The sequence below is a fragment of the Colletotrichum acutatum genome (genome assembly GCF_030867785.1).
Source record: "Colletotrichum acutatum strain CBS 112980 chromosome Unknown BDZ83scaffold_27, whole genome shotgun sequence".
Lineage (NCBI taxonomy): Eukaryota > Fungi > Ascomycota > Sordariomycetes > Glomerellales > Glomerellaceae > Colletotrichum > Colletotrichum acutatum.
In genome coordinates this window covers 229,646-253,926 of record NW_026849021.1, presented here as the reverse complement: position 1 = coordinate 253,926, position 24,281 = coordinate 229,646, and the positions used below count along the sequence as shown (strand labels likewise).

Sequence of the window (24,281 nt, the reverse complement as noted above, 5' to 3'; positions counted from 1 at the left end):
ACTTTGTGTTGACCATGGCGAGAATTGATTGTCGTGGAGCCTTTCTTGGATACGGTAATTGCCTCCAACTTAGACGGCATCTCGTCCCTGGAATTTATCTAGGTTTTTGACGTCTAGAACCACCAGATGGATGAGTAGCTTGGCTACGGGATGGCCGAGGATGTGGACTTTCGATCCCATGGGCTTTGGTATTGCGCAGAATGAGAGACTATCAGCTCAAAATGCTCACGTATAAATGCTTTACAACTTCAATTCTCTGTTGCATGGTCAATCGATACCATCCCATCTTCAGCGTACTAAGTGTTTTGGAAACATTCCCAATGAGGTTTCTGCAACTTCTCGCTTACTGCGTCGCCGCCTCCGGTCTGGCTCTTCCAAAGCTTGGCACAGAGCTCGCAGTACGCGCTCCAGGCGACTTGGCTACTACGGAAGGCAATGTATTCGACGCCGACGGTATCTTGTCCCGCGACTCTAGTGCGGCATGGATAGAGGCCGAGAAGGTCGTTGGCACCCTGAGGCACAACACATACTACTATTTCATGTCTTGCAACAAGGCGTATCCTGGCCAAAAGGGCATGACTCCTTCTCAGCAATACACCATTGATCAGACAGGCTGTCTACATACTGGTCTGATCATTGGAAAGACTGCTGTCTTCCAGAAGAAGTTCAAGGCCAGCTATCTTCACGTCAGGCGTCTGGCAGACAATCCCAACACATGGACTCAGACCAGACACGATTGGGACGAAGTCAAGAGAATGCAGCGGTAAGATTTCCTCCAAGATGTATTTGGCTAGGGGAATGTATGGATATGTACTAAACCTGCTCTCTTCATAGTATTGATTACGGTGGAACTACGACATCGTCCAAGGGCAATCTCGATAGGGTTGTAAGAAAGGGTATGGCTGTTCCTATGATGAACTTGACGAGACACAAATGCTAATATGTATCGGCTGTAGGTGAGGAGTGGATTGCATTATCTGGCGGCCAGTACTCTGCCGACTGGAACTGCTTGGCCTACTACCGTTTCATGGCCTCGAAGCTCTGAACGCAGGCTTCAGTTGTCAGTTGAGGACATTAGTCCAGCTCCAAACAGAAGAGTGTCTGTCAGAGTGAACTGCTAGCTGTCGCGTGGATCCCGATTCATCTGCAATTCGTTAGTCGTCAGGTAGAATGAGGTATAATAACTATTCTGAAGCATTTGAGATTGATCTATTCGAATCTCAAGTACTGTGTCTTCCCGATCTCAGGCGTCACTGCTTTCATTCAAGGACATGAATCTTCTGCGTCGTTCAGAATTGAAGCAACATGGGCTCCCTACCCAACGTGACTGGCGGACAAATTCACGTAATTGCAATAGCTTTTAGCAGCAATGAGTTCGTCTCGGATGCTGGCAATCATGTATCGTGCCCGAATGACAGTCAAAGGATGTATTTTCCCACTCGTGTTTCAGCCCTGGTCGTCAAGGGATTGGATTGCATGGGTCAAAGAAGTCTTGTCTGATGCGAGATCTTCGTCGCTAATGTCGAGGGGCATTGGAGTAGAGCAGAAGCTGTTTGTCAAGAGAGGCGGCCGGCCAGTGAAAGAGACAGCAAACTTGTCACTAGTAAAAACCTGGGCCACGACTCGTCGCCGATTCTCTGAGCAAAGTGATGCGGTATTGAGAATCAAGCTCAGGCTAGCGGGAAAGGGTATCTAAGGCGAACCCGTTCCCCATAAATTTGAGCTTTCGACTCTTGGTGACAACGTACATATAACTATTTGCACAACTTCAACCGCTTCATTGATGGAGATATGAGCAAGGAAATGCGTGCTGCTGGACACTATCGAGCCAATGAGCCTGTGGCCGGTGGAGTATGCAAAACCAATAAATTTCAATTCTTTACGCCTGGTATCATTGCCCGAGTTGCAGTCATCCTCCTCATCAGTAACAAAAAGAACAATGACCAAGCCTGTCTTTGCTACAATCGACTTGTGGACATGACCAAGTCGTGAATGCCGTTTCTAAACCAATCAACGCTAATCAGAAAACCTTCCACCAATGGTTTATGCGTATCTCTGGTCCATCTCGTAACGGGCTGCGTTCGGGTCGTAGGTCTTGTTGGGCTCGTTGGAGGCGTAACCTCCAGTGTAACCAGTGCTTGGGTTGGCTGGAGCGTAGTTTCCGCGGGGTAGTGTGCCCTTGCGGAACTTGTGGTAAATGACGCTAGCGTAGATGAGGAGGCCGACGAAGGAAGCGCTAGAGGAAGTGAAGGGTCAGTTTGGCGCTCAATGGGGGTAAATGCCAGTTGGTTGGAAGTCGCTTACAGAACAACGATCGCGATAATGAAGGTAAATGCGCCGCCAGCACCGATGATGGTGAGGATGAACAGAATGACCCAGACCAGAGTCTGGATGACGTTGGAGACGAGGAAGAATTTCGGGCTGAGGGTGCGTCGAGAGCGCTTGACGATGCAGACGATGTCGAGAATCAAGCAGATAAGAATGATTACCATAATGACACAGAGGACGCCAATGACCCAGCTTGCTGTTCTGTTGTCGTCGCCGTAGTCGTTCAGGGCCTCCTTGTTGGAAGCGGCAACGGCGATGGTTCCAGCGTAGAGTACGATCTCAAGAACCATGATCGCGATTCGAATGACCCAGAAGGGAATCAAGACACGCTTGAGGAACGGCGAGCTATCGCCGATGATGTATGCTTGAGTCATTTTGTCGGTGGTCGTAGTTGTTGTGGTGTAAGTGTCTGGTCGATTGCGGGAGGGATCTTTTGGACTATCGTCAAGGATTACCGACGCAAGTCTTCAATTCCTAACCGTGAAGTGTGCGATGACAACAAGGACGCATTGCCAAATGTCGTGAGAGACTCTTGCGCCTTAAGTAAAATTTGACCATGACCACACGCACTCGAAGGATCAAACCCCTTGAATCAGCAGCGCCGCACTCCCGACTCGCTTACAGTTGGAATGTCTTAGTTGCGTTGGACCGGCGCGCCACAGCCCCTATTGACTTGGGTCACCTTGGCCTTTGGCGACACAGCCCTAATTAGACTCTACAGGCCTTCAAAGTAACCTTAAGATAGTCCAACACGCCCAGCAGCGCCCCCAAACACACTCTAAGTGGCTGAAATTGCCCTGTGTTGCCTGTTTCATGGGGCCGAAAGCAAGGAGAATCCTGACTACCAGGGATCTCGGCTGACAGCAAGCGCCTGTTGGTGCATCCCTAAGTGGCATAGCCCCGGATCAGCTCGTAGATCCCTGGCCCTCTTTGCGTCTTTTACAGTTTTTACCACCTATTCTCGACGACCAGCACACACACACCAAAGTTCCCGATCTCGGGCGGGCCTAGCGAATGTCGCTGCCTGTGGTGGAGATCTTTTGGCCTGTTGGGCTGACAGGGTCTAAGACTGTATGTAGGTAGGACTGTGCCCCTCGTACCATTCCGAGACCGTCATTCGCAGATCTCTGGATGAAGTCATTTCCATGCCGCACCGCTAACCGCCGAGACTTGAGAGAAGCCATTACGAGATTTGTTTTGGAGCTGCGGCACTGCACAAACGGGGCCGATTTTAGCTCGGGCTAATTGCACGATTTCTAGCTTCCTCGACCCTGCGCCCGAAATTGCTAACGGCAGCGCCGCATTGGGTCTCCTCCTCAGGCAGTCACGATGTCTTGGTGAGATGCGATGCGTCGCACACGATCTTATGGTAACATAAGCAGTGGTACTGTTCAGTTTTCAATCATGACAGTGGCGTCAGCTACATTGGCAAAGTGCGGATTGGTAAGAACTGTCCTCAGGATGAGAGCAACGCTACAACAACCGGGGATTGCTGTGCGCCTCTCGAAAATTGAGATTTCAGTCTGCATTCCAGTATGAAGCAAAGCAATCATCAAACCAATAGCCTAGCAGTCGCTCCACCAGAAAAGAGAATGAGAGAGTACTCCATGCCGGTATCCCCTAATTTACTTCGCCGTACATAGCTACACAAGGCGAGCAGGGGTTGATTTCTCGGGCACGAATGAGGAAGCCAGCTAGTGAGCCAGTGGTGCCAGTAGCCTAGCTAAAAGCAATGCGAACGGATGGCTTGACTAAAGCCACCCAAATGCCAACAGAACCTTAATTTTTATTTCCCTACAAATCTCCTCTTGAAGATCGCTCAGCCCTGTTTACCTGACCCACGTTCGATACCTTGGTCTGTTGCATCCCGATCAGTGGAACAGACACACTTGGTCCAATGGGAGGTGAATCACCTTACTCAACATGTACCGAGCTCGAATCCATCGGGAAATGGAGTCTGCATGCATATTTACATAACGTTCCGGTTGAGAATTGCCCAAGTGTAATCGATCGGCTTGAGCCAGGGTAACAGGAACTTGGCATTATCTTACCTCAGCCACAAACTCGAGGCTAACACCGATCCTCCCCGACGGACTGTGGCTGGGCATCTGGAGTTGACAGAGTATGAAAATCTGAGAGCTACCGTGAATGAAGGCATCTCACCTGCTCGATACCGACTAGGTAATTGGCCCACTGCATTGTGATAGGGCTTTGAAACGCTAGATTCACCGACTCGGGAGGTGATCGCATGTTTCTTCTGTGTGAAAATTTCTACGAGTTTATTGTTTGCAACATCCGTCTAAATCATGAAGGTTGAGACTTAGAACTTATCACCGCTTCAAGTGAACAGAGAGATCACATCATCGATGGCTCCGCAAAAAACGGACATCTAAGAAATAGGACGCAGAAATGTCGAGTTCACAGCCATTTGATGGCTCCAGATTGATGTGATATGAGGAGTTGGAGACTTCATTTGTTCAGATTTGATCAAATTGAATGCTTTCTTACCATCAATTGTCGAAGTCGGTGACACGATAGATGTGTGTTCAGAATTTACCCGTACATGCTGCATACGTCGTAAAAAGGTGCAGTAAGACCCGCCATCGCACAACCAACACACGAATCAAAACAACTCAACTGTCGGCCGAGTCCTGGGCCAACTAATCGATTATTGACTCTTATGTCATCCTACCATATAGGAAACACATCCGCTCTCATCTCCATTTGCTTTGTGCACAAGTGTCCACGTTTCCTGTCGGTCAGACTTGGCTACGTCCTGCATCTCATCTTTGTCAGCGCTACAGCCCGATACCGAGAACGTCATTGGTGCATATATTTTCGTCGAACGCCAAATGTGATAGACATAGGAGATCCATCAACGGCTCCTCGTCAATGTAAGCGCTACAGATTGCGGCTTTTGCTCCGTGCAACACAGTAGCAGTCTAAACTAACAGCAGTGGAAGCATTTAAGATGCCTTAGTATCAGTCGTTCAATCTCGCCTTAGAACTGTGGCCTTCAAAGCTCTATGTCTCTTGGTACTCACACTGCACAATGTCTTCGCCAAAGTTTCAGATCCCGCCAGAGTTCGAATCAAAACTCCGTCATGTTGAACCTCTCGACTCGCGCTCCGATCAGGAGATTCTCAAGTCTTTGAAAAGTCCTATCCAAGTCACTTCAGAAAAGAACATCTGGGCCTTTTGGGATTCTGGTCTCGACAACATTCCAAGCTGGGGCCAACGCAACATCATCAACTGGGCTCGACTCTGCGGTCCAGAATGGGCGATTCGCGTTTTGGACGACGTCCCAGACTCTCCCAACAACGCCTTGAACTGGGTCAAGGAAGACCAACTACCCGAGGCCTATGTTGCACACAAGATGGATGGGCCCCGTGTGTGGACTGGTCCCCACAGCGCAGACTTCCTCCGCGGTATTTGTCTGTACCAATATGGCGGTGCTTGGGTGGATGTGGGCACCATCCTCGTTCGGTCCATAGACGATCTCTGCTGGAAGCAACTCGAGGATCCAAACAGCCCTTACCAGGTTTCCGCCCCTTGGATGTACTCGAATGTCGTAGCCAACCATTTTATTGCAAGTCGCAAAGGTGACATGTTCATCAAACACTGGTAAGTCCGAATCAGTTCCAGAGCTCAACAATACGGCACGATTGCGACTTTGATTACGGGGGGGGGGGGCTAATTGACTATCAAGGCACGATTTTTTCATGGAGATTTGGAAGGGCCGCAACAGCTCCGATGGCATTTACGCAAATCCTCTCGTCTCCTTCGCACAAAACATGAACGCCGATGCAGTCGAAGCTCGGAACTTCAAGTGGAACTGGAGCGCTCCTCTCCCAAAGGTCCTGGAGTACATTGCTCAAATCGTTGTGCTGGATCAGAGTTGCTGCGGTTAAAGAGCCTAATGACGGCTTCGATGGCGTCGATTACTTCGACAAGAAAATCCTTCTCCACGACTCGCTGTACGAAGACTGGCCGGCAGAAGCCATCATCGGTTGGAATGGCGAGGACCTATTCAACCTCTTCTCAGTCCGATTGGACGCCGATCCAGAGTCTGAAGAATACAAGAAGGCTTATAACGTCGTATGGACGATTTTGACTACATCGACTATGCAGAAGGTCACCCACGCTGCAGGCATGACCGCGACCAATGCATTGGGGACTTTGTGGGATATGAAAGAGAACGAGAACAGGGACCATGAACCTGGAACTTTTGCGGAGTTGCTGCGGTATGGAAGCGTTCATTTTGAACAAGATCGAGTAGATTGAGTATATCACGCCGCCGAAGGCTGATTTTGTGTTGGAGAAGGGTGTACTCGAGCCATGAGGGAGATTTTAGTTTTATTAGTCTATTGCAGTAGAAGAACGCTCGGTTTCCTACAAAGCAATATTAGTTGGGACTGACTCCAAGATTCAATCAAAGTAGCAGGAGTCATTCTAGGCCCCTTCATCAACCGTGTGATAATTATGGAAATGTGACAAAAGATTAATCACCTAATGAAAATGCATGTCGGCGTAGTATGTGTCCCAAGAAAACCAATCGAATATCGCATCAAACGGTCTTTTCCGACCTCGCAAATCGGCGGTGGATGAAGCTTCAGGTTTGCGGCTTGCAGATCCGAGATTCTGTCGCGATTCAAGCCCCAGAGATGGACCAGATGTGAAAATGTCAGCCGGCAGCCAGTTAAGGAAGTTTCCGATGTCTAGCCCATCGTCCAAAGTGAAGTCATCAAGAGTGCCTTGTGAGGGGCTGGGGAGAGCATCCCCTGTGGAAACCTCCTCGACATGCTTTTCAGCTCGACTATTTAGTGGGGGCCATGAGGAATCGAGGGTCTTGTTGATGGCTGAATGACGATGTCGCATGTGTCTCCGAGCTAGTTCGAGGAACACGATCGCGACATTCTCCAGACGTGTGCATAGAATGGCGAGAAGTTGCATCTGATCTCTCATGCTCGAAAAGTAGGAAACAGTTGTAGCAAGGAGACCAAGATCATGGTCGATTGTCGCTGAGGTTTGGAACGTGGAGCTGTGGACTAGGTTCTCGAACACGGCAAAGAATGGTATGAAAGGATAGTACAATAGATGCCTGTTACATAAATGTTTATTAGAAGGGATCATGAATATAGGTTGGAGATCTACTGGAAAAGTCTTACCAAACAACTCCGTTATATACGGAAGACCAATTAGAGACAATTGAAGGGAGTAAGAATAGAGCCTCTCTCGCGCACTCTAAGCGTTGATTGGAGGAAGACTTGTCCCCTTTGAGAAGAACAATCACGACGTGGAGGTACTGGAATCTCAGACTATTGAGGCCTAAGGACATTTCCTGCAACTGAGTCGGCTCAAGGAGGTGCCTATCTGCGTCGATTATTTCATCCAAAATCTGTCATGTGCACAGCGTAAGCAGAAGGAAATGATTCGACGCGAATGTAAGATCATCCTTTCATTGACATACCTTTTTCGTTTGAGTGGACCATTCTTCGAGCTGCAGCTTGATAGTCTCTCTCGAGGTTGGTGAAGAACCTGGGGCCAGCGTATCGACGACTAAGCCCATGATCCTGGCTAACTCGATACCCCTGGTGAAGAAGTGTGCTCCAAACTCAGACGAACGAGCAGCCGGTGATGCACTGCTGAACTCCGAATCAAGATGAGGTCGGAACTTGAGCAGATAGCTGAAATCAGGCAACGGAACCTCTCGGTAGAGGTTCATCGGAAGGAATGGAGATCGACCAAAGGCGAGAGCACACGATTTATCCAATACAAAAAGAAGCCAAAACATCGAGAGACTACGCTGATAGGACTCAACATCGTTATGCATTGGCAGATGTAAGCCGAGAGCCTCCGCTTGGCGACAAGCATGACCAACTAGCATCCACGACAAGTTCGGAGAGGCGTAATCTTCGCCATGAACAGCTAGCAGAGCCAATGCTTGGACGTTTACTTGCCGTGGTTCCAAGAATATGCGGCTATCATTCAGGGCAATCCGCAAATTCTGCCGAAATCTCGCAGTTTCTTCGCCATGGTCTTGCTTCTCTGGAGAGACTTGAGCTAACATGATGTAGTTGAAAAAGACCAGCCAAGCCTTCTGAGAGACTTTATCTGGGTTGAAGACTATCTGCTTCAGAAGCTCCTCTGAAGGAGTGACGAAGAATGGCTCGCCCTTTGGCGCGTGTTCTAGAAACGCTTGAAAAGCCGATGTCTATCAGCACATGGCCAGGTCGTGTGGTCAAGGACCGATCCACTTACTTCCAATAAGCTTGTAGCCTATGGCTCTGGAAGGTACGTAGAACCCTGACATATGCGCGTTGTGCCCGGGCTCAACTGTCGCGGTAGTCAGGGACGTTGATAGAAACTGGAGCTCAGACTGAGCGTCCGTCTCTTGCTGAGACGAAGGACCAGGTATTCCAGGCGTGGACCGGATGTTTTCAGTTGCCTCTTTGACGAAAGAGAAAGAGTGAGACTCGCCAATGAACAGCTTCGGAACCCGAGGATCGGTTTGACTGTTCGCCTGGTTGGCCCGCGAGACGGTATGAGCAACGCTTTCCGATTCCTTCTCGGATGCAGCTCGCAGGACAGCATTTTCCACCAACGAACTTAAGCGGTCAAGTTTGTGTTCAATGCGGCAAAGTCGAGATTCTACCGTGGGATCAATTCGTGTGCCTGCCAGCTGTGGCGTTGGCTCGCTACCCTGAGTTTGTGATTGTCCGTGGGTTGGCACCGAACTGGGCTGGCTCTGAGTTGGGGCGGACTTAAGACGATCGCGAGAATAATTACAAGGCCCGGGCCATGGAAGGCATGCACTGCACTTTGGCAGTTCCCTGGAGCACCTTTGAGTTGTTAGTCTATACCCAAGATTTCCATTTCTTCGGAACATGTCGTTGGCAACAAGTCGGGCTAGTAATGAAAGTACCTGAACTTCTTTTGTCGGCAATAATCACACTAGAAGATGTCGAGCATGTCAGTGACGGGCTACCGATGACGATTGATCGATCTTTCGAAGGCTCACAGCAAAACGAGCCACCTGAGTGCCCTGCACAGGATCGCTACCTGAGCTCATCGTAATTGGTCTTGATGGGAGACCTGCTATAAATCCCGCAACAATTAGAATTCGTGCAGACAAGAGTTGACAGCGCAGAACAAGTCGGCTGATCAATTATAATAGCCTTCCGATAAATTGTGATTGTGCTGACAGTACGATAGAAGTGGTGAGGGATGAATGCCAACAGTGAACTCATTCCTCCGAATATGATGCTGACATTCCGACTATAGCCAATCAACGAGCAAGGTCTAGGACAATGTTCTCCTTACCCAATCTTTCATGGCAAATGCACCTCCGAGGTCAACCAATCACATCGGGAGCATCTAACACTGTTTGCGTTTAGCGCATCCAACCCGGAGAAAACACGATGTCCGTGAGTAAAGCGAAGGTCCGACTAAGTGAACCAGTAGATCAACTCAGCTTGGATGCTGGATGGGAATATGGCTTGTGTTTCTTAACACAACAGAACAGTATAAGAATGGAACAGTATAAGATGAAGGGGAACACCTGGCCTCTTCGTCCCTTGAGCTCATGTTTTACCGGAAACAAAGCAGACACACTGCTCCTTCTAGCACAACTCAGACTCAGATCCTTCGCATTCCTATGCAAACCTATTAACTACGCTATATCGAAGTCGTTCACCAATAAACACTAGCTGGAATCCAAGTATTAAAGCGACATATCACCAAATACGAGGAGGAAGTCAGATATCGAAGATATGGCCTACAGTTCAGCCTCCATCGCAATTATTGGTGCTGGTCCCTGCGGTCTGACGTTCGCCCGCCTACTGGAGAAGAACAACATCGACTTTGTGGTCTTCGAGAAAGACGTCGACTCAACTCCCACACCGATGTACCAGGGTGGAACCCTTGATCTTCATGGCGCCTCCGGGCAGCAGGCGCTAAGAAGTGCAGGACTCTTCCAGGAGTTCAGCAGGCTCGCGCGGTGGGATGCTACTAAGTTTGTCGTAATGGATCCCACGTGCACCTTGAAAGCCGAGTTCGGTCAGGATCGCGACGCTCCTGAGATTGACCGTTTCCAATTGCGTCAACTTCTGTTGGATTCAATTCCATCTCATAAGGTGCGATGGGGTCACGGCGTCCGGACAATTGACAAGGGCTCAGGTTCGGATTGGATCATCAAGTTCACGAACGGCACCTCTGCATCTGGGTTCCAGCTCATTGTTGGCGCTGACGGTGCGTGGAGCAAAGTTAGGCCTTTGGTGAGTAATCCTTGCGTATGCCATATTGCTCTCATGCCAGCTCTTTAACATCACATAGCTCACTACAGCACGGCCTGAATACTCTGGGAAGATGTTCATCGAGGGTCGGCTTTCGCACAACAACCCAACTTACTCCGCCGCACTGGAACTGTCAGGAACCGGCAATATGATAGCTTTGGGAAATGGACGAACAGTCTCGGTGCAACAGGTGTCCGATCGGTCGTATCGAGTCTATGTGGGCTTGGTGGCCCCGGAGAACCTGACAAAGACCACACTCGAGATGGCTGATACAGAGGCCACACGACAGAAGCTTCTTTCGTCGCTACAGTTCTTCGCGGACTTTGCTCCCGAATTACAAAGCTTCATTTCCAACGCCGAAGGTCCTTTTCGGCCCTGGCATCTTTACCGCATGCCCGTATCCTCCGTCAACTGGGATCGTGTTCCAGGCATCACCCTTCTTGGCGACGCCGCGCATGTGTCGACACCATTCGTAGGCGAAGGGGTCAATATGGCCATGTTTGACGCCCTCAAGCTCACCGAAAGCATCCTCAAGCACGGGGCTGCTATTCTCACTGAGAGAGCGCAGCGCGCATCGAAACTTGAGGAAGCCGTCAAAGAGTACGAAACGGAAATGTTTGGCCGCGCTCAAGACTTCATCAAGCGCTGCATCATGAGTGAGGAGATATTCTTTGCCGAGGACGGAGCTCAGCAGTTCATCAACATAATTAGCCAGACTGTCGAATGTCAGCATCAAGGACTCTTTAGAGAAGAGAAGTGAGCCCGTGCTAGATATGTGCTGTGCTGGGCAACTGATCAACGTCTGTCTATATTTTGGGGCTTGAGTCAACGTGTTAGAGGTGACCCAGATAGAACCAATAACTTTTCCGCCCTTCTACTTACGCTACTAGGGATCTCAAGTCTCTTTACATCTTACCCCTCGCAGTAGACTCTGACAGAGCCGGGCACCGGTCTTCGTAGGAATCTTCCCAGAATATATGTATTCTGCGCTAGTCGTGAATGTTCAGAAATTGACTGAAGTCAAATTGAACAAACACAGACAGCTTTCAAAGCTCCTAACAATAAGCGGGGACGCAGTATCTGAAACTAGACTGCGTGGAATAGGTGTGGCGTTCGCAAGGAGGCGTGGAGTGTTCGGCCGAAATCTGTCCGGGACTATTTCTAGCTAAGATCGAGCGCAGCAGCCAGCATGGTGGGCGGCGACCTTCAATAGTCGATCAAAAAGATGAACATGGATTACGGATTGATGGAATGCCCGTCGGATAGATAGTTGCCCGATATTTGTCTTGAGCTGGTTTATATAAGGACGAAGTCCTCAAAATCTGAGTTCGCCCAACAAATGATTCAAGCTCCGTGCTTAGCTTGATTTAACTTTTTTCAACTTTCAAAGAACTACAGATTATCATGACTACCATCATCGTCGCAGGAGGTACTCGTGGGATAGGCCGAGCTATTGCTGAGGCCATCAATCGCAAGGGTGGCTACCGCGTCAAGATACTCAGCAGATCTGTGGGCTTGTTTTACTCTCGTCTGAGCTCAGGGTATGGGTTAGATGCTAATTTGACTTAGGTGAATCCAACCCTTCAAGACGAGATGGGAATCGAGATCATTCCAGTTGACTACAGCAGCGTCTCAGCGTTGACAAAGGTCTTCGACGACAACGAAGTCGACACAGTAATCTCGACCCTGTTCGTGACTTCAGATGGCTCTCCTCAGGTGAACATGATACGTGCCGCCGAAGCCTGCGTCCATACGAGGAGGTTCATTCCAAGCGTCTGGGGAATCCCCTACTCGAGAGAGTAAGTCATCACTATTTCGTGTTTGCTACCACTCCTCCAAAAGAAATCCCGATCTTGAGAAGAGAATGTCTGACAAAGGCCTTCTAGTCAAGTAACCGAGAGGCAAATGACTATCGGTCAATCAAAGCTCGATGCAGTGGAAGCGCTCGAAAACTCATCTCTTGAGTACACCTTGTATTACGTCGGCTACTTTCTAGACTTTTGGGGATACCCACGAGTGAAAACATACCAGATCCAAAACGTCATTGTCGTCGACATTGAGCACAACAGAGCCGCCATACCTGGCAAAGGTGATACCCCTGTTACCTTCACGCATACCTTAGACGTTGCGGAATTTGTGGTAGCAAGCTTGGAGCTCCCCAAGTGGGAAAAGGAGAGTTATGTTATCGGCGAAAATTTGACGTGGAACGAGTTTCTCAGAATTGCGGAAGAGGTCAAAGGTAAACAAGACAATAACCAAAGATGCTTTAACGTGATTATCTGACATTTGCTTACACATTCTGTTGCTTTAGGCGTCAACTTTGAGGTTACCCATGACGATATCGACTTTCTGAAAACTGGCAAGATCACCGAATTGCCTTCTCACCCGTCTCTGTACAGTGTCATGCCAAAAATTCAACTTCAGGCTCTTTTCGCCACCTTTGGCATTTGGTTTGAAGAAGGACTGTATCATCTCAAGCCCAAGACAACTCTCAATCATTTGTTTCCAGGTATCAAGGCGCGAACCGTAAAAGAAGTCATCCACGCTGGGTGGGGTCAGAAGAACTGAGAACGTAGAAGCTGGTTGGGGTTGCCTTTTCTCGCTTCATGTTTCTACTCAGTGATCCAATGAACGTGAAGCCTGTCAGAAGTTCAGAATTAGACACTTGATATTGTGCGGAGAACCTGACTACTATATCAAAGTTTGAGGATCTGCTCGCCTGGATCCTTCACCCTAAGGCCTTCTTAAGTTTAATTGGATGTCAATCAAGTTTGACTTGCGAACTTTTCCCAAGCTTGTGTATCTCAAGAACCAACTGCCACCGAAGGGCCAGTCTGGAGAACATAGAGATTAGTGATACAGCCGAGACGCGGATGAATTTTACATCATCTGGGTGATTAGTGATCATCAGGGTCTGAGTGAGTGGAGCCAATGCAAGAAGATTTCTGAATGAAAGGAAGTAGTGCGTAATAGCGTTGACGGCTGAGAGAAAAGTCGAGGCGGAATAAGCTCTTGTAAGTTATCTGCGAGAAGTAGGAAAGTCGAGTCCTAGGAGCAGTTTTGGACTTAACTTAATCGACAGGAAAGACAACTTTATCATCTCAAAACATGACTGTTAAATACACGATGTACATTGTTATCAAGCCGCGTCATTGGTTCTCCGTGATTACATGAGCTACCAACTATACAAATTCACCTAGTCTGATGTTACCGCTTAGACCTTCTTCGTACCCTCAGCAAAACCAATTTCGACATGCTTAACGCCATCCTTTCCAATTGTTGTCGTCGTATCCATGGTAGGCCTGTCGAAAAGGAGAGCAATCTCTTCCAGGGAAGGGCCCTTGGTCTCTGGATAAACAAACCACAAGACGACAATCTCGATAAGAACCCAAGGGATAAAGATGGTGTAGAACTTCCAAGCCAATTTGTCAAGACCAATGGGGACAACGTAGGTCGAAATGAGGGAGAAGCATGTGGAGAACAGCTGGAAACAAGCTGTACCACGCATACGGAGGCTGTATGGAAGAATCTCGGTGATGTATAGTACCAAGTTACCGTTGAGACCCAGGTTGTAAGCAGGAGAAAAGAGGTAGAGGAACGCGACGACTGCTCCACCAGCGGCCTTGTTCGACTCGTTGTTTGCAAAGATGGCACTGCCAGCTGTAATGCAAACCAGGCAGACAAAGATGGCGGAGAGGGAGCTGATGAACAGTGTTTTGCGACCAAGCTTGCCAGGTAGTGTCGCAAAGTACAGCGCAGAAAGCCAAGAGAGAATCTGTTGGGTGGCGTTGATGAGAGTCTGTTCCATGGAAGACTTTAATCCCACGGATGATAGAATGCTGCTCAAGTAGTACGATACGAAGGCGTTACCACTCATCTGGGCTATGCACGAAGTCCAGAGAATGATAAACAGTCGCTTGCGGTTTCCAGGCGTCCTGATGAGCTCGAGGTAATTCTGGATCCAGCTGCCTCGGTCGATTGTACGCTCGTATGCGAGAGTGCTCTGGATTTCTTCATATTCGAACTGGACAAGAGCGTCATGTTCGTCACCTTCGGCATGGTACTTGGCTAAGAAAGCCAACGTTTCCTCGTTGCGATCTTTGGAAGCGAGCCAACGCGGGCTCTCCGGAACGAAATACAGACCCAGAAGCTGGATGACAGATGGAAGGCCCTGAATGGCCGATGGGATGCGCCACGACCATGTCGAATCGATGCGGAAGCTCGCAAAGGTTGTCCACGCCGCCACGATGGCACCGAGAGAATATGAGGTGTTGAACAACGCGGTTGCGGTTGCCCTGTGTGCCGGATGCGCAATCTCTGTGATCAATGGGGCGCCTGAAGCTCCAAGAAATACGGTGCCGCATCCGAGGATACCACGAGCGACGACGAACATGGCGAGGTTCTGGGCTGAGGCTTGGACCGTAGAGCCGATGATGCACAGGATCGCACCGCATGCCAGACCAATCTTACGACCAAATTTATCGCTGACGAAAGAGAGAAACGGGATAGCGCAGAGACCTCCGATGGGATAGGCAGCGTTGAAGAGGCCAAGGGTTGAACCTTTGGGCTCTCCAAAGTAGTTTCGCCAGTTCTCGACCGACTGTAGGCCGTTCATCATGGAGCCATCAAAACTAAATTTCTTGTGTAAGCATACAATACCATCGAGGGAGCGACGCAGTGCACCCTTACCCTTGGGTGAAGATGGACAGCATTGGAAATGCAAGAAGTAAATTCAGAGTGCGAAGGTTCTTGGACCTCCACCATTTCTTTGGGTCTACCGCGCCCTCTGGCATAGCGGTGACGAACGGAGCTTCGACATTGCTGCCGGGTCCCATGTTGACTCTGCTGGATTATAAACGAGTTTGTGAGTGTTGTAGGTCTTAGAGCGTTTGCCCGAGTTGGCTAAAGTTGCAAAAGGCTCGAAAAGATGTGGTGAATGGAGGCCAATACAAGTGAAGTCAGCGCTTGAACAGAGTCTTATAGAAAAGTTAACCGGCAGTCATGGAAGCAAGCTACAAATCGTCGCGTGATGCTAAAGAATGAGCAGAATACCGATGAGGTGTTTCCCTCGGACACGCTCAGCTTAGCGCCCCTTCAAAGATTCTTGGGATCCGGGGTATGGGGTGATTCGCGGGGGGACTGGGGGGCGTTAGGGATCCAGGCCGTCGAATATCGTGACCCGGTAGGTGACCGAGATATTTGCTTAGTCTCAAAACTATTTCTTCTCCAGCTCAAAGCTGGATTCTTCGGCTGGAAACCAGTTGAAAGAACAGATTCGGCCGCGGAAAGCCGGAGTTGAGACTGTCAAAAATACGCGGAGCGTGAAACAGGTGGAGCTCACGCGGAAAGCCGGGACAATGCATTCATCTCATATTCTCCCACTAACTTGGCTCGACCCCACGCTAGCCTTCGGTTCATCTCGAATCTGACTCCAGCTTGACGATTTTGTGAATCATTCAGGATGACCTTGCCCCTAGATTTGGGTGAATCAACAAGTGGCAGACATGTGCCGTCGCGGAATCTTGGTCACAATCTCATGGGGCTCGCGGGCTATGAGCGAACGGCAAGATGCTTGTATGCTTAGTATAACTTGGTACGCTAGGTACTCTACTTTAGTTGCAAGTTGAACTTAAGATCCCGACCAAAATGCTCCTCAACACCACTCGGAAGCTTTACGCTTACTCGAATCGAATCTTCGACTGGGATGTCTTGCAGAACAACCGACAAACTCAGCTCATCAGTACCAACCTCTCGGGACCATCTGACACGAGCAATACCAGGCGCTAGTTCTCCACCAAGCGCCACCTTGGCGTCAAACTCGCTGAAGAGGTTGAACCGAGGAGCGCAAGAGATGGCTCGCCATCCAGGCTCGAGTGGTTTGATTCCGGCGACCTCGGTCGTGAACTCGTAGAGGGGCACCGCGCTCCACGCGTGGCAGTCGGATCTGAGTGTCACCTCGTCCTCGCACCAAGTTGTGAGGTTCTGGCTCAGCTGATGCCGCCAGGGATCCCAGAAAGAGTGGAAAGCCTTGTCGTAGAGGTCTCCGCCAACTTCGGACAAGGCTCGGAGAGCATAGAATGACATCGCCGTGGAAACTTTGGTGAACGTGATGGGTTGCCCCGATGTGGTGGAGAGGTTCGACGCCCTCGAACCATGATTGAAGCATTGCGTGAGGAGTTGTCTCGCCTCCTCACCACTAGTCGCGCCACAAAGGACAGCCCAGATCTGATTATGTTGGCTGAAGTCCAGCGAATGGTCGGCTCTGGCCGCTAATCCATCCGTAAAGATTGTCCCCACGCGGCAGTGCTTTTGCGTGGCTGAGATGATATCTTCTGCCCGTGAACTGTACTCCTGCGCAAGGGCCGGTCGACCGAGGTCCCTGACAGTCTCGGCGATAGTCTTGAGCGTGTAGGCGTACAGAAAGTTGGTGAATGTCTGAGTACCCGTTCTTTGGGCAGCTGGCGGTATGCCCATAGGTCTCCATTGAGTTGTCCAGTCGACAAAGTCCCAATGCGTCTTGACTGACTGGCAGTCACTTGATATAAGTCCAGTTTCAGCGTTCAAGCGCTGCGTAAAGGACGAAAGTATACCGTCGCATACTGCCAGGAATTTCTGAGTGAAGTCGCCGTCGCCGTAATGGGTGAAGTGATCAGCTACCGTGCAGATCCAGAAGAGCGAAAAGTGAGGGATCACTTGAAAGACATGAGCAGGACTGCGACTTGCGATGAGTCCAATACTCGGACGATACGAGTTATGAAGTTGAACGATAGCCTGTCGAGCCATCCGATCGTCGCCTGACACGAAGTATGTGAACAGACAGGAACTGCGAACATCCATGGCGTATTGAAGCTGCTCATAGAAGGGGCAGTCCTCGTAGCAGTCGTGCATACAGTTGGTCAACGTGCGTGCGCTGTTCTCCCAGAGTCGCTGATAAGTCTTCTGGTGGTCATCGGTCGACAGAAGGGTCAGTCCGCTCTTGATTTCCAAAGGATAGTGCACCTGGTCGATAACAATTCCTACAAATTCGAGACCGCTCTCTGGGTCTACCTGGATGTCGATAGACATGAAGCGTAAAGTTCGGAAATGAAAAGGCGAGAAGGTCTCAAACTCCGCCGCATCTAGACCGTAGGCGATCTCGGAGCTGGCGTGAGCCCCTGAAGAGCCGGCAAAGATGTATTTGTCTTCGGGCCCGAACAGGGACTTGGTCGTGTCTCTTCTATCGCCTTTGCGGCGAATGTAGGGCACGTATTCTGGTTCCTCTTCATATGCCTCAGAATAACGAACTCGTAAAGTTGATCCCGAGGTTTTGGATCGCCTGAAACGAAACGTGAGCATCGCCGTCAAGTGAATTTCTGCCTCAACCTCGATGTGGTGATGTGTGCCCGCGGGCAGTCGGAGCGTGCTCGCACCATCTTTGAAAAAGCTTTCCCACGAAGCCTGGCTGATAGAACTTTTGACATTGTGAACAGCTGCAATTGATTGAGAGGTTGTCGTTGCCTGCGGTATCATTCGCGGTGAGAGCACCCATGGTGGAGTGATACCATGTGATGTTGGCAGTTCCAATTGTTTCGCTGATACCCAAGCGAGTTCCAACGCTTTCCTTGCGTCCACGTCTTCGTAAACGTGGAGAAAATCGTCTTCTTTCTGGTCGATGCGAAGCACCGTGGCACGGTCTATAGCGGCTTCCCACGAGCTGTCACTGCGGACAGGCAATGGGACCCCATCATTTGCTGCCAAAGGTCGAACAAAAAGTCCGGGAATGGGTAGTCGTGGGAAACTTGTGGCATACTGCGTGGCATGGAAGAAGCGCAGGACTCTGACTGAAATACAGTTCACCCCGACCTTCAGAAATGGTTGTATGTCGATCTCGTCATAGAACCAGAGATGTTCATCCCCTTTGACGGGGCCTGAAAAGACGTCCTGATCGTTGACGAATAGCTTGTATCTTGTGTCCGCCGTAATCTGGATTTTTGACGGCCCATGCGGAACTTCTTTCAACTTCAGGCTCTTGCGGAAGTGCACGATACCACCAGCAGTATTCGCGCCATGGTCTTGCCACTCGGGGTGCCAGATCCAGGGTGTGTCGAGTAATTGAGGATCCATGATATCAAAATGGTGCGCGGTGTCCTTGTTGTTGGTACCTGCGGTTGAGAGAGATTGGAATCTAGGGTCATCCACTGCGGTCGCTGGACCAGAGGAAGTTGCGCGGGCATGCGCTTATTTAAACCGTGAAATTGAGCATTTGACAATAGGGTGGGGGTTAAAAATACACCGTGCCATCCGCCAGCTCGGTGCCCTCTTGAGCGAGCTTCCCCAAGTTGATCGGACATACCATTATCGACCCGACACATCATGGAAGAAGAACACATCGCAAGGCCGCCTCAAGGACATGGGGAGCCACTTTTTTGTTACAAGTGTGAGTTCACAGAGCATATCATTTAATGCAGGCCTAAGTCTATCTCTTATCGTCTGTCCCTAATAAAGCTTTTTGGTACTCAAATGCCTGACCACCAGCAGGTCTTCTCAACCTTCACTGTGGCTACGAGAGGCGTCTCAAGGCTGCTGGTGCCAACCAGGATATCGTATTTCCCGGCCTCCACAGCCCATTGTTTTCGCGGCTCGTCCCAAAAGCTGAGAGCATATTTCTTGCTCAGAACAACTTCCACTTGAGTAGACTGCCCCGCTTTAACATGTGTCTTTGAGAATCCCTTGAGCTCCTTTCCAGGGCGCGTAATAGAGGGTTGTTGGGGCGAAACGTAGACCTGCACAACTTCGGAACCATCGACCTTTCCAGTGTTGTTCAACTCGACTCGCACCAGAATCTTCTCGTCACCGTCCGTGACTCTGTGAGAAACCTGGAGACCGTTAACGCTGAAGGTCGTGTAAGAGAGTCCCCACCCAAAAGTATAGAGAACAGATCTCTTGACTGCCTCGTAGTAGCGGTACCCAACAAAGACGTCCTCGCCGTAAAGAACGCGCCCTTGATCCGATCGGTAGTTCAGGAAAGCCGGGTTGTCCTCAACTCTGACCGGGAACGAAAGGGGTAACTTGCCCGATGGGTTGACGTTCCCAAATAGGACATCCGCAATGGAGTTACCCGTCTCATTTCCACCGTACCATGCTTGGATAATGGCCGACACGGAACCAGCCCAAGGCATCGTCACGGGCGTCCCCGACTGGACTACGACTGTGGTGGATGGATTAGCAGCAGCGACAGCGGAAACCAAGTCATCTGTTCTTCCAGGCAAGTCCATGTGCGGGCGATCATGACCTTCTTGTTCAAAGTCTGCATTGAGACCGACGCAAATAACGACTTGGTCCACCGACTTTGCAAGCTCTGCTGCGCGGCGAATCTCCTCGTCTGCGTCACGGACTTCGACACCGCCAATGCGAACACCGCCTCCGCCAAAGGAAACCACGCCATCGGCGTCTTTGACCTTGGATGCTGCGCCGCTGGCAAATTTGACCGTAATATTGTACGTCTGCCCGGCGACCAATGCCTTGGTTCCGATTTCCTCCATAGTACCGACGTTGAAAAAGCTTCCACCACCTCTTTGGACTGTCTCGTTGTCGATCACGAGCTCTCCGTCAATGTAAAGATTGGCAGTTCCGTGAACAGTCAGACCAAACTCGAAATCACCCGTCTCTTCGGCCGTGAAAGAAGCCTCAATCTCTCCCCACCATAGATCTTCCGTTATCTCGGGGTGGTAGTAGTCGGCAAAGTACATGTTCGTGTCAACGAGATGCAGCGTATCGACTGGTTGACGGTCGCTATCAGTTTCAGGTGCGGTGTAAGCCCTGAAGGTGACGCCGACCTGACCGTCGGCAGTTTTCAGTCGAGGGCCAAGAATCGGTAGCATCTTGTGAGCGTAGCACCCAACTGAGTAAACCACATTTTTTGCTTGTTCGTAAATAGCATTGAATGGAGTGACTGCGTAATAAGGTCTCAGTGTAGCTGATCCTCCACCACAGTAGACCGCTGCTTTGGCGTTTGGTCCGATTACAAGAACCTGTCAAAAGTTTAGGAATTGGGAAACACCAAGAGCAAGCATATGATAAACTCACGGTCTTTTCTTTCTTGAAAGGTAGGGTAGAGTTCTCGTTTTTTAGCAGTACGATTGAGTCTCCCGCAATCTTTCGAAGGAGGGTCGAGGTCTCTGGAAGGTCTCGGCCGTCCTCCTCTGCTCCTTCAGGAATGCCCGTTAATGCTCCACGGCGAACGGCTTTAAGGATAGCGCGGACCCGCTCATCGACGGTCTCAGGGAGGAGTCTCCTAGATGCTAGAGCGTGCTTCACCAGCTGGCCGCGCCAACGTGTAGGTCCAGGCATCTCCAGGTCAAGACCAGCTTCGATAGCTTCGATCGTTGAGTATGTGCCGTACCTTTCGCAATGAAATTAGCTTGAAGCCACTGTCTGTTGGGTTGATATTGAGTACTTACCAGTCACTCATGATCAGGCCTTCCCATTTCCATTGATCACGCAAGATGCTCTGGAGCATTGCGGCATCTTCACTTACGTGAAGGCCATTGACCTTGTTGTAAGCCGTCATGAAAGACGCCGGGTTCGCATCACGCACAGCGATCTGGAAAGGCAGCAAGTAGATTTCTCGAAGAGCCCTGTCTGTGATGCGAGAATCAACAGCCATTCGCTCGTGCTCCTGGTCATTTCCCACAAAGTGCTTGATAGCAGCCTGAACTCCTGTACTCTGAATGCCGGCGACAATTGCAGCGGCACTTTGGCCTGCAAGAATTGGATCTTCTGAGAAGGATTCAAATCCTCTGCCTCCCAATGGACTTCTTTGCATATTGACCGTGGGACCAAGGAGAATGTGCGCTCCCTTGGCTCTCGCTTCGAGACCCATGAGCGTTCCGGCTTCTCGAAGCAGTCCGGCATCCCAAGTTGCAGCTAGACCTGTGCCGCAAGGGAAACAAGCTGCCGGCACACCATTGAAGAACCTTGTACCTCGGACTCCATTGGGACCATCAGAGAGTCTAATAGAGGGAACTCCAAGACGAGGAACGCTCTTGGTGTGCCAGAAGTCGATACCTGCAGGTACAGTCAGCTGATATCCTACCTCTCGTCAGGATGCCGTGAAACCATACCAGCAAGTAAGTCAATCTTTTCTTGAACGGTCAACTTCTCCACGACATCTTCCACGTCGAAAACGGCTACTTTCTCTGCAATATAGGAGATAGTCATGATCAAGGCCGTGAATGGTGCTTGAACCTTTTCGTATGAGGTAGTTCTAGGCACGATATTCTCATAAAATGACAAGGTGGAAAATAATCACCGGTTCGAGTGCATTAGGCGCCTAGTCATGCGGCTCACACGCACCATTGTGCATGGCTGTTTTTAAACACGCATTGGAAGTTCTCATGGTCTGCAATGGCCAGCGTGTTCCCCAATAATATTTCGGTTATATTTCCGTAGTCTGCTGCATCCAGGGCTGAGTTGATGTTGAGTAATCTTGCGTCGCGGAGCATCGGTCCCCCGAAAAGACTGATCAATTCCGGCTTTCCGCGGAATAAACCAAACGCTTGAGCTGGTAGCAAATTCACTGTACCACCTGCAGCACTCCTCTTCATTTCTCGCGCATTGTGATCCTACACTCCGCGAACGTACTACCCATCGTCGACCATGTCCAATTCACACGCAGAAACTCGTGCCAGCTCTCGCAAGAGACCTGCGTATCCTCGGAAACGAGCTGTCCAGGCCTGTCTGACATGTCGTCAGCGACGGACAAAGTGTGACAACGAAAAGCCAGCCTGCAATTCTTGCAGGAAGCTGGGGATAGATTGCGTCTACCACGAATTCGAAAAGGCTAGGTGTGTGCTCTTCTCTGGCCCCTTGATGTTTTCCCTGGCTTTTGTCCTGTCCATGGCTAGCAATTTCTTTCCCACATGCATGTTTCCTCTCTACGTTTGTTCTGGGCCAACATGATCATGGTGCAGTTTCGATGCAGCCAGTCTCGCCATCTTACGAAGATTGGATGAATTGGAAAGCGTGGTAAAAGGCAGCCGGCCGCTACCTGCTGCTCCTCAGCCGTGCTTAGACTTTGCTTCATCGCTTTCGTCGTCGCCATTTCCAACCACCGATATCGATTGGATCAACTCCTTCGAGGTCCGTTATGTCAATCGCGATGTACTACTCAATTGGCCAGTCTGGAAAGCCGCCAACGTACATTATTCATCACACGATTCGCCTCCGGCTATTTCTCCGGGGATCGACTCGGTGTCACGCCCTCTTCTCGTATCAGACGTGGACGTTCAGGACGCTTCCAGACTCCTCGGCATTTTCTTGTCTGTTTATCACATCTTCAATCCAGTTTTGGATATACCGACGATTGAAGAACATGTCAAGAGCACGTCTCTCAATGGGTTCGGTTGGGATTCTGGGTCATGTCTTGTCGTACGCCATTCTTCGTCATTTTCAACCCCTACTCTCAGCAAACCAATATCTGACAGATTTGCAGTTGCTCGTGCTAGCCCTGGGAACGACCGTAGACCATGACACCGTCACTGCACATACATCTTTATTCATTCGACAAAACGAATACTTTAGCCGTGCCGAAGCGTTCTTTGTCGCGGCACAAAGGCGAATGGGTTTGCTACTGTCCAGTAGCGGCATTGCAGAAGCCCAATGCTTCTTCCTGGCTGGCGTGTATCTGATGACTACGATGCGACCAGCTGATGCCTGGAAAATGTTCACGCGTGCTTTATCGAGCTGCCACACTTTCCAACTGTCTTGTCGCGATGCCAGCCCTGGAGCTATGCGCTTGCAGCAGACCATCCATTGGGCATGCTTCAAGTCTGAGCTGTGAGTCTTCTTACTCTCGTTTCCAATCGACGTACTAAGTGTCGCACAGCGAGGTGCGGTTGGAGTTAGGAATCATCAAGACGAGTGCATGGGATCTACGCTATCCAGATCTCTTTCCCGATCCTCCAGAGTCCATACAATCTCAAGGAGAGCCCGCTTGGTATTTTTACCTGGCCGAGATAGCACTCAGGCGACTTAACAACCGCATACTATCGGCTACATGTTTGGATAGTCAGGACACTGGCGAGGTTGCGGATAAGGTGGCGATGACCTTAGAGTTCGAGCGGCAAGCTCACAGCTGGTAAGCCTTTGTGTTCCGACCATGGTACTCCTTGCAGAATTAATATTGTGTCTCTTATCCGTAGGGCCAGGTCTCTTCCACCGAGTCTCCGGCCCGCGATAGACGATTCTAGCGACATTACTTTCGACTTCGATGAAAACGGGCAGCTAAGATTCATCCTGAGTGGCCATCTGATAGACTGTTTGGAACTGATGTACTGGCCATTCATCTACGCCGCTGTACATGGCCGACTTGGAGATGACCGGGACTCACATATGCTTGCCTCACGAGGTCTAGACTTTTGCGTGCGGAGGATCAATATTAACAAGACAGGATTCTTCCATCGACATCATGGGACGTGGTTGATGCTACAGTCATGCACACGGAGCGCGCTTGTGTTGATCGCTGCGGCGTATGGAGGGCTGCATGACAAGCTTCCACACGACTGGAAAACTAGTGTCGCGGACGTAGTGAACCTGTTGAAATACTGGGTTGATGAAGTACCTGACTTCAGGAGGATGATTGAGATTCTCGCTAGCCATGAGTAAGGTGGCAAACCTAGT

General features: G+C 50.1%; 10 protein-coding genes across 10 annotated transcripts; 5 read left to right on the top strand and 5 right to left on the bottom strand.

The window, feature by feature from the left end:
- Positions 1-320: 320 nt before the first annotated feature.
- BDZ83DRAFT_718048 (EC51a protein) lies at positions 321-1,045 on the top strand (the record flags this gene model as incomplete). The annotated part of the gene is made up of 3 exons (XM_060512016.1): positions 321-763; positions 835-896; positions 957-1,045. 3 exons carry the CDS (start codon positions 321-323, stop codon positions 1,043-1,045), a joined length of 594 nt encoding a protein of 197 aa, XP_060367134.1.
- Positions 1,046-1,596: 551 nt separating this feature from the next.
- On the bottom strand, positions 1,597-2,994 carry BDZ83DRAFT_614074 (uncharacterized protein). Its single transcript, XM_060507803.1, has 2 exons — positions 2,305-2,994; positions 1,597-2,236 (listed from the first exon to the last, which is right to left on the bottom strand). The coding sequence occupies exons 1-2, from the start codon at positions 2,700-2,702 to the stop codon at positions 2,044-2,046; spliced, it is 591 nt and encodes a 196-aa protein (XP_060367133.1). The 5' UTR covers positions 2,703-2,994; the 3' UTR covers positions 1,597-2,043.
- Positions 2,995-5,380: 2,386 nt separating this feature from the next.
- Positions 5,381-6,612, top strand: BDZ83DRAFT_772407 (uncharacterized protein; the record flags this gene model as incomplete). Its single annotated transcript, XM_060515384.1, has 3 exons — positions 5,381-5,952; positions 6,038-6,193; positions 6,225-6,612. The coding sequence occupies 3 exons, from the start codon at positions 5,381-5,383 to the stop codon at positions 6,610-6,612; spliced, it is 1,116 nt and encodes a 371-aa protein (XP_060367132.1).
- Positions 6,613-6,724: 112 nt separating this feature from the next.
- BDZ83DRAFT_227221 (uncharacterized protein) lies at positions 6,725-9,539 on the bottom strand. Its single transcript, XM_060501779.1, has 6 exons — positions 9,350-9,539; positions 9,254-9,282; positions 8,590-9,170; positions 7,799-8,526; positions 7,497-7,726; positions 6,725-7,429 (listed from the first exon to the last, which is right to left on the bottom strand). The coding sequence occupies exons 1-6, from the start codon at positions 9,398-9,400 to the stop codon at positions 6,838-6,840; spliced, it is 2,211 nt and encodes a 736-aa protein (XP_060367131.1). The 5' UTR covers positions 9,401-9,539; the 3' UTR covers positions 6,725-6,837.
- A 283-nt stretch (positions 9,540-9,822) lies between these two features.
- Positions 9,823-11,494, top strand: BDZ83DRAFT_667259 (uncharacterized protein). Its single transcript, XM_060511100.1, has 2 exons — positions 9,823-10,604; positions 10,663-11,494. The coding sequence occupies exons 1-2, from the start codon at positions 10,101-10,103 to the stop codon at positions 11,380-11,382; spliced, it is 1,224 nt and encodes a 407-aa protein (XP_060367130.1). The 5' UTR covers positions 9,823-10,100; the 3' UTR covers positions 11,383-11,494.
- Positions 11,495-12,026: 532 nt separating this feature from the next.
- Positions 12,027-13,190, top strand: BDZ83DRAFT_695407 (uncharacterized protein; the record flags this gene model as incomplete). The annotated part of the gene is made up of 4 exons (XM_060511358.1): positions 12,027-12,131; positions 12,192-12,421; positions 12,509-12,861; positions 12,934-13,190. The coding sequence occupies 4 exons, from the start codon at positions 12,027-12,029 to the stop codon at positions 13,188-13,190; spliced, it is 945 nt and encodes a 314-aa protein (XP_060367129.1).
- A 646-nt stretch (positions 13,191-13,836) lies between these two features.
- On the bottom strand, positions 13,837-15,457 carry BDZ83DRAFT_649910 (lactose permease; the record flags this gene model as incomplete). The annotated part of the gene is made up of 2 exons (XM_060510327.1): positions 13,837-15,253; positions 15,312-15,457. 2 exons carry the CDS (start codon positions 15,455-15,457, stop codon positions 13,837-13,839), a joined length of 1,563 nt encoding a protein of 520 aa, XP_060367128.1.
- Positions 15,458-16,229: 772 nt separating this feature from the next.
- Positions 16,230-18,725, bottom strand: BDZ83DRAFT_750331 (bacterial alpha-L-rhamnosidase-domain-containing protein; the record flags this gene model as incomplete). The annotated part of the gene is made up of 1 exon (XM_060513906.1): positions 16,230-18,725. The coding sequence occupies one exon, from the start codon at positions 18,723-18,725 to the stop codon at positions 16,230-16,232; it is 2,496 nt and encodes an 831-aa protein (XP_060367127.1).
- A 392-nt stretch (positions 18,726-19,117) lies between these two features.
- Positions 19,118-21,821, bottom strand: BDZ83DRAFT_573194 (family 3 glycoside hydrolase; the record flags this gene model as incomplete). The annotated part of the gene is made up of 4 exons (XM_060504596.1): positions 19,118-20,632; positions 20,688-21,003; positions 21,062-21,668; positions 21,725-21,821. The coding sequence occupies 4 exons, from the start codon at positions 21,819-21,821 to the stop codon at positions 19,118-19,120; spliced, it is 2,535 nt and encodes an 844-aa protein (XP_060367126.1).
- A 426-nt stretch (positions 21,822-22,247) lies between these two features.
- Positions 22,248-24,266, top strand: BDZ83DRAFT_695395 (uncharacterized protein; the record flags this gene model as incomplete). Its single annotated transcript, XM_060511357.1, has 5 exons — positions 22,248-22,447; positions 22,574-23,030; positions 23,095-23,438; positions 23,488-23,739; positions 23,804-24,266. Exons 1-5 carry the CDS (start codon positions 22,260-22,262, stop codon positions 24,264-24,266), a joined length of 1,704 nt encoding a protein of 567 aa, XP_060367125.1. The 5' UTR covers positions 22,248-22,259.
- Between the last annotated feature and the right edge of the window lie 15 nt (positions 24,267-24,281).

What these genes read in the sequence shown, in the direction of transcription:
- BDZ83DRAFT_614074 (XM_060507803.1), bottom strand. Translation starts at nt 2,702, where the DNA reads ATGACTCAAGCATACATCATCGGCGATAGCTCGCCGTTCCTCAAGCGT. An exon ending in ATTATCGCGATCGTTGTTCT is followed by an intron (nt 2,237 to 2,304) that starts GTAAGCGACTTC and finishes CACTTCCTCTAG; the next exon opens with CGCTTCCTTCGTCGGCCTCC.
- BDZ83DRAFT_227221 (XM_060501779.1), bottom strand. Translation starts at nt 9,400, where the DNA reads ATGAGCTCAGGTAGCGATCCTGTGCAGGGCACTCAGGTGGCTCGTTTT. An exon ending in CTCAGGTGGCTCGTTTTGCT is followed by an intron (nt 9,283 to 9,349) that starts GTGAGCCTTCGA and finishes GACATCTTCTAG; the next exon opens with TGTGATTATTGCCGACAAAA. An exon ending in AGGCTACAAGCTTATTGGAA is followed by an intron (nt 8,527 to 8,589) that starts GTAAGTGGATCG and finishes CGGCTTTTCAAG; the next exon opens with CGTTTCTAGAACACGCGCCA.
- BDZ83DRAFT_667259 (XM_060511100.1), top strand. Translation starts at nt 10,101, where the DNA reads ATGGCCTACAGTTCAGCCTCCATCGCAATTATTGGTGCTGGTCCCTGC. An exon ending in GGAGCAAAGTTAGGCCTTTG is followed by an intron (nt 10,605 to 10,662) that starts GTGAGTAATCCT and finishes AACATCACATAG; the next exon opens with CTCACTACAGCACGGCCTGA.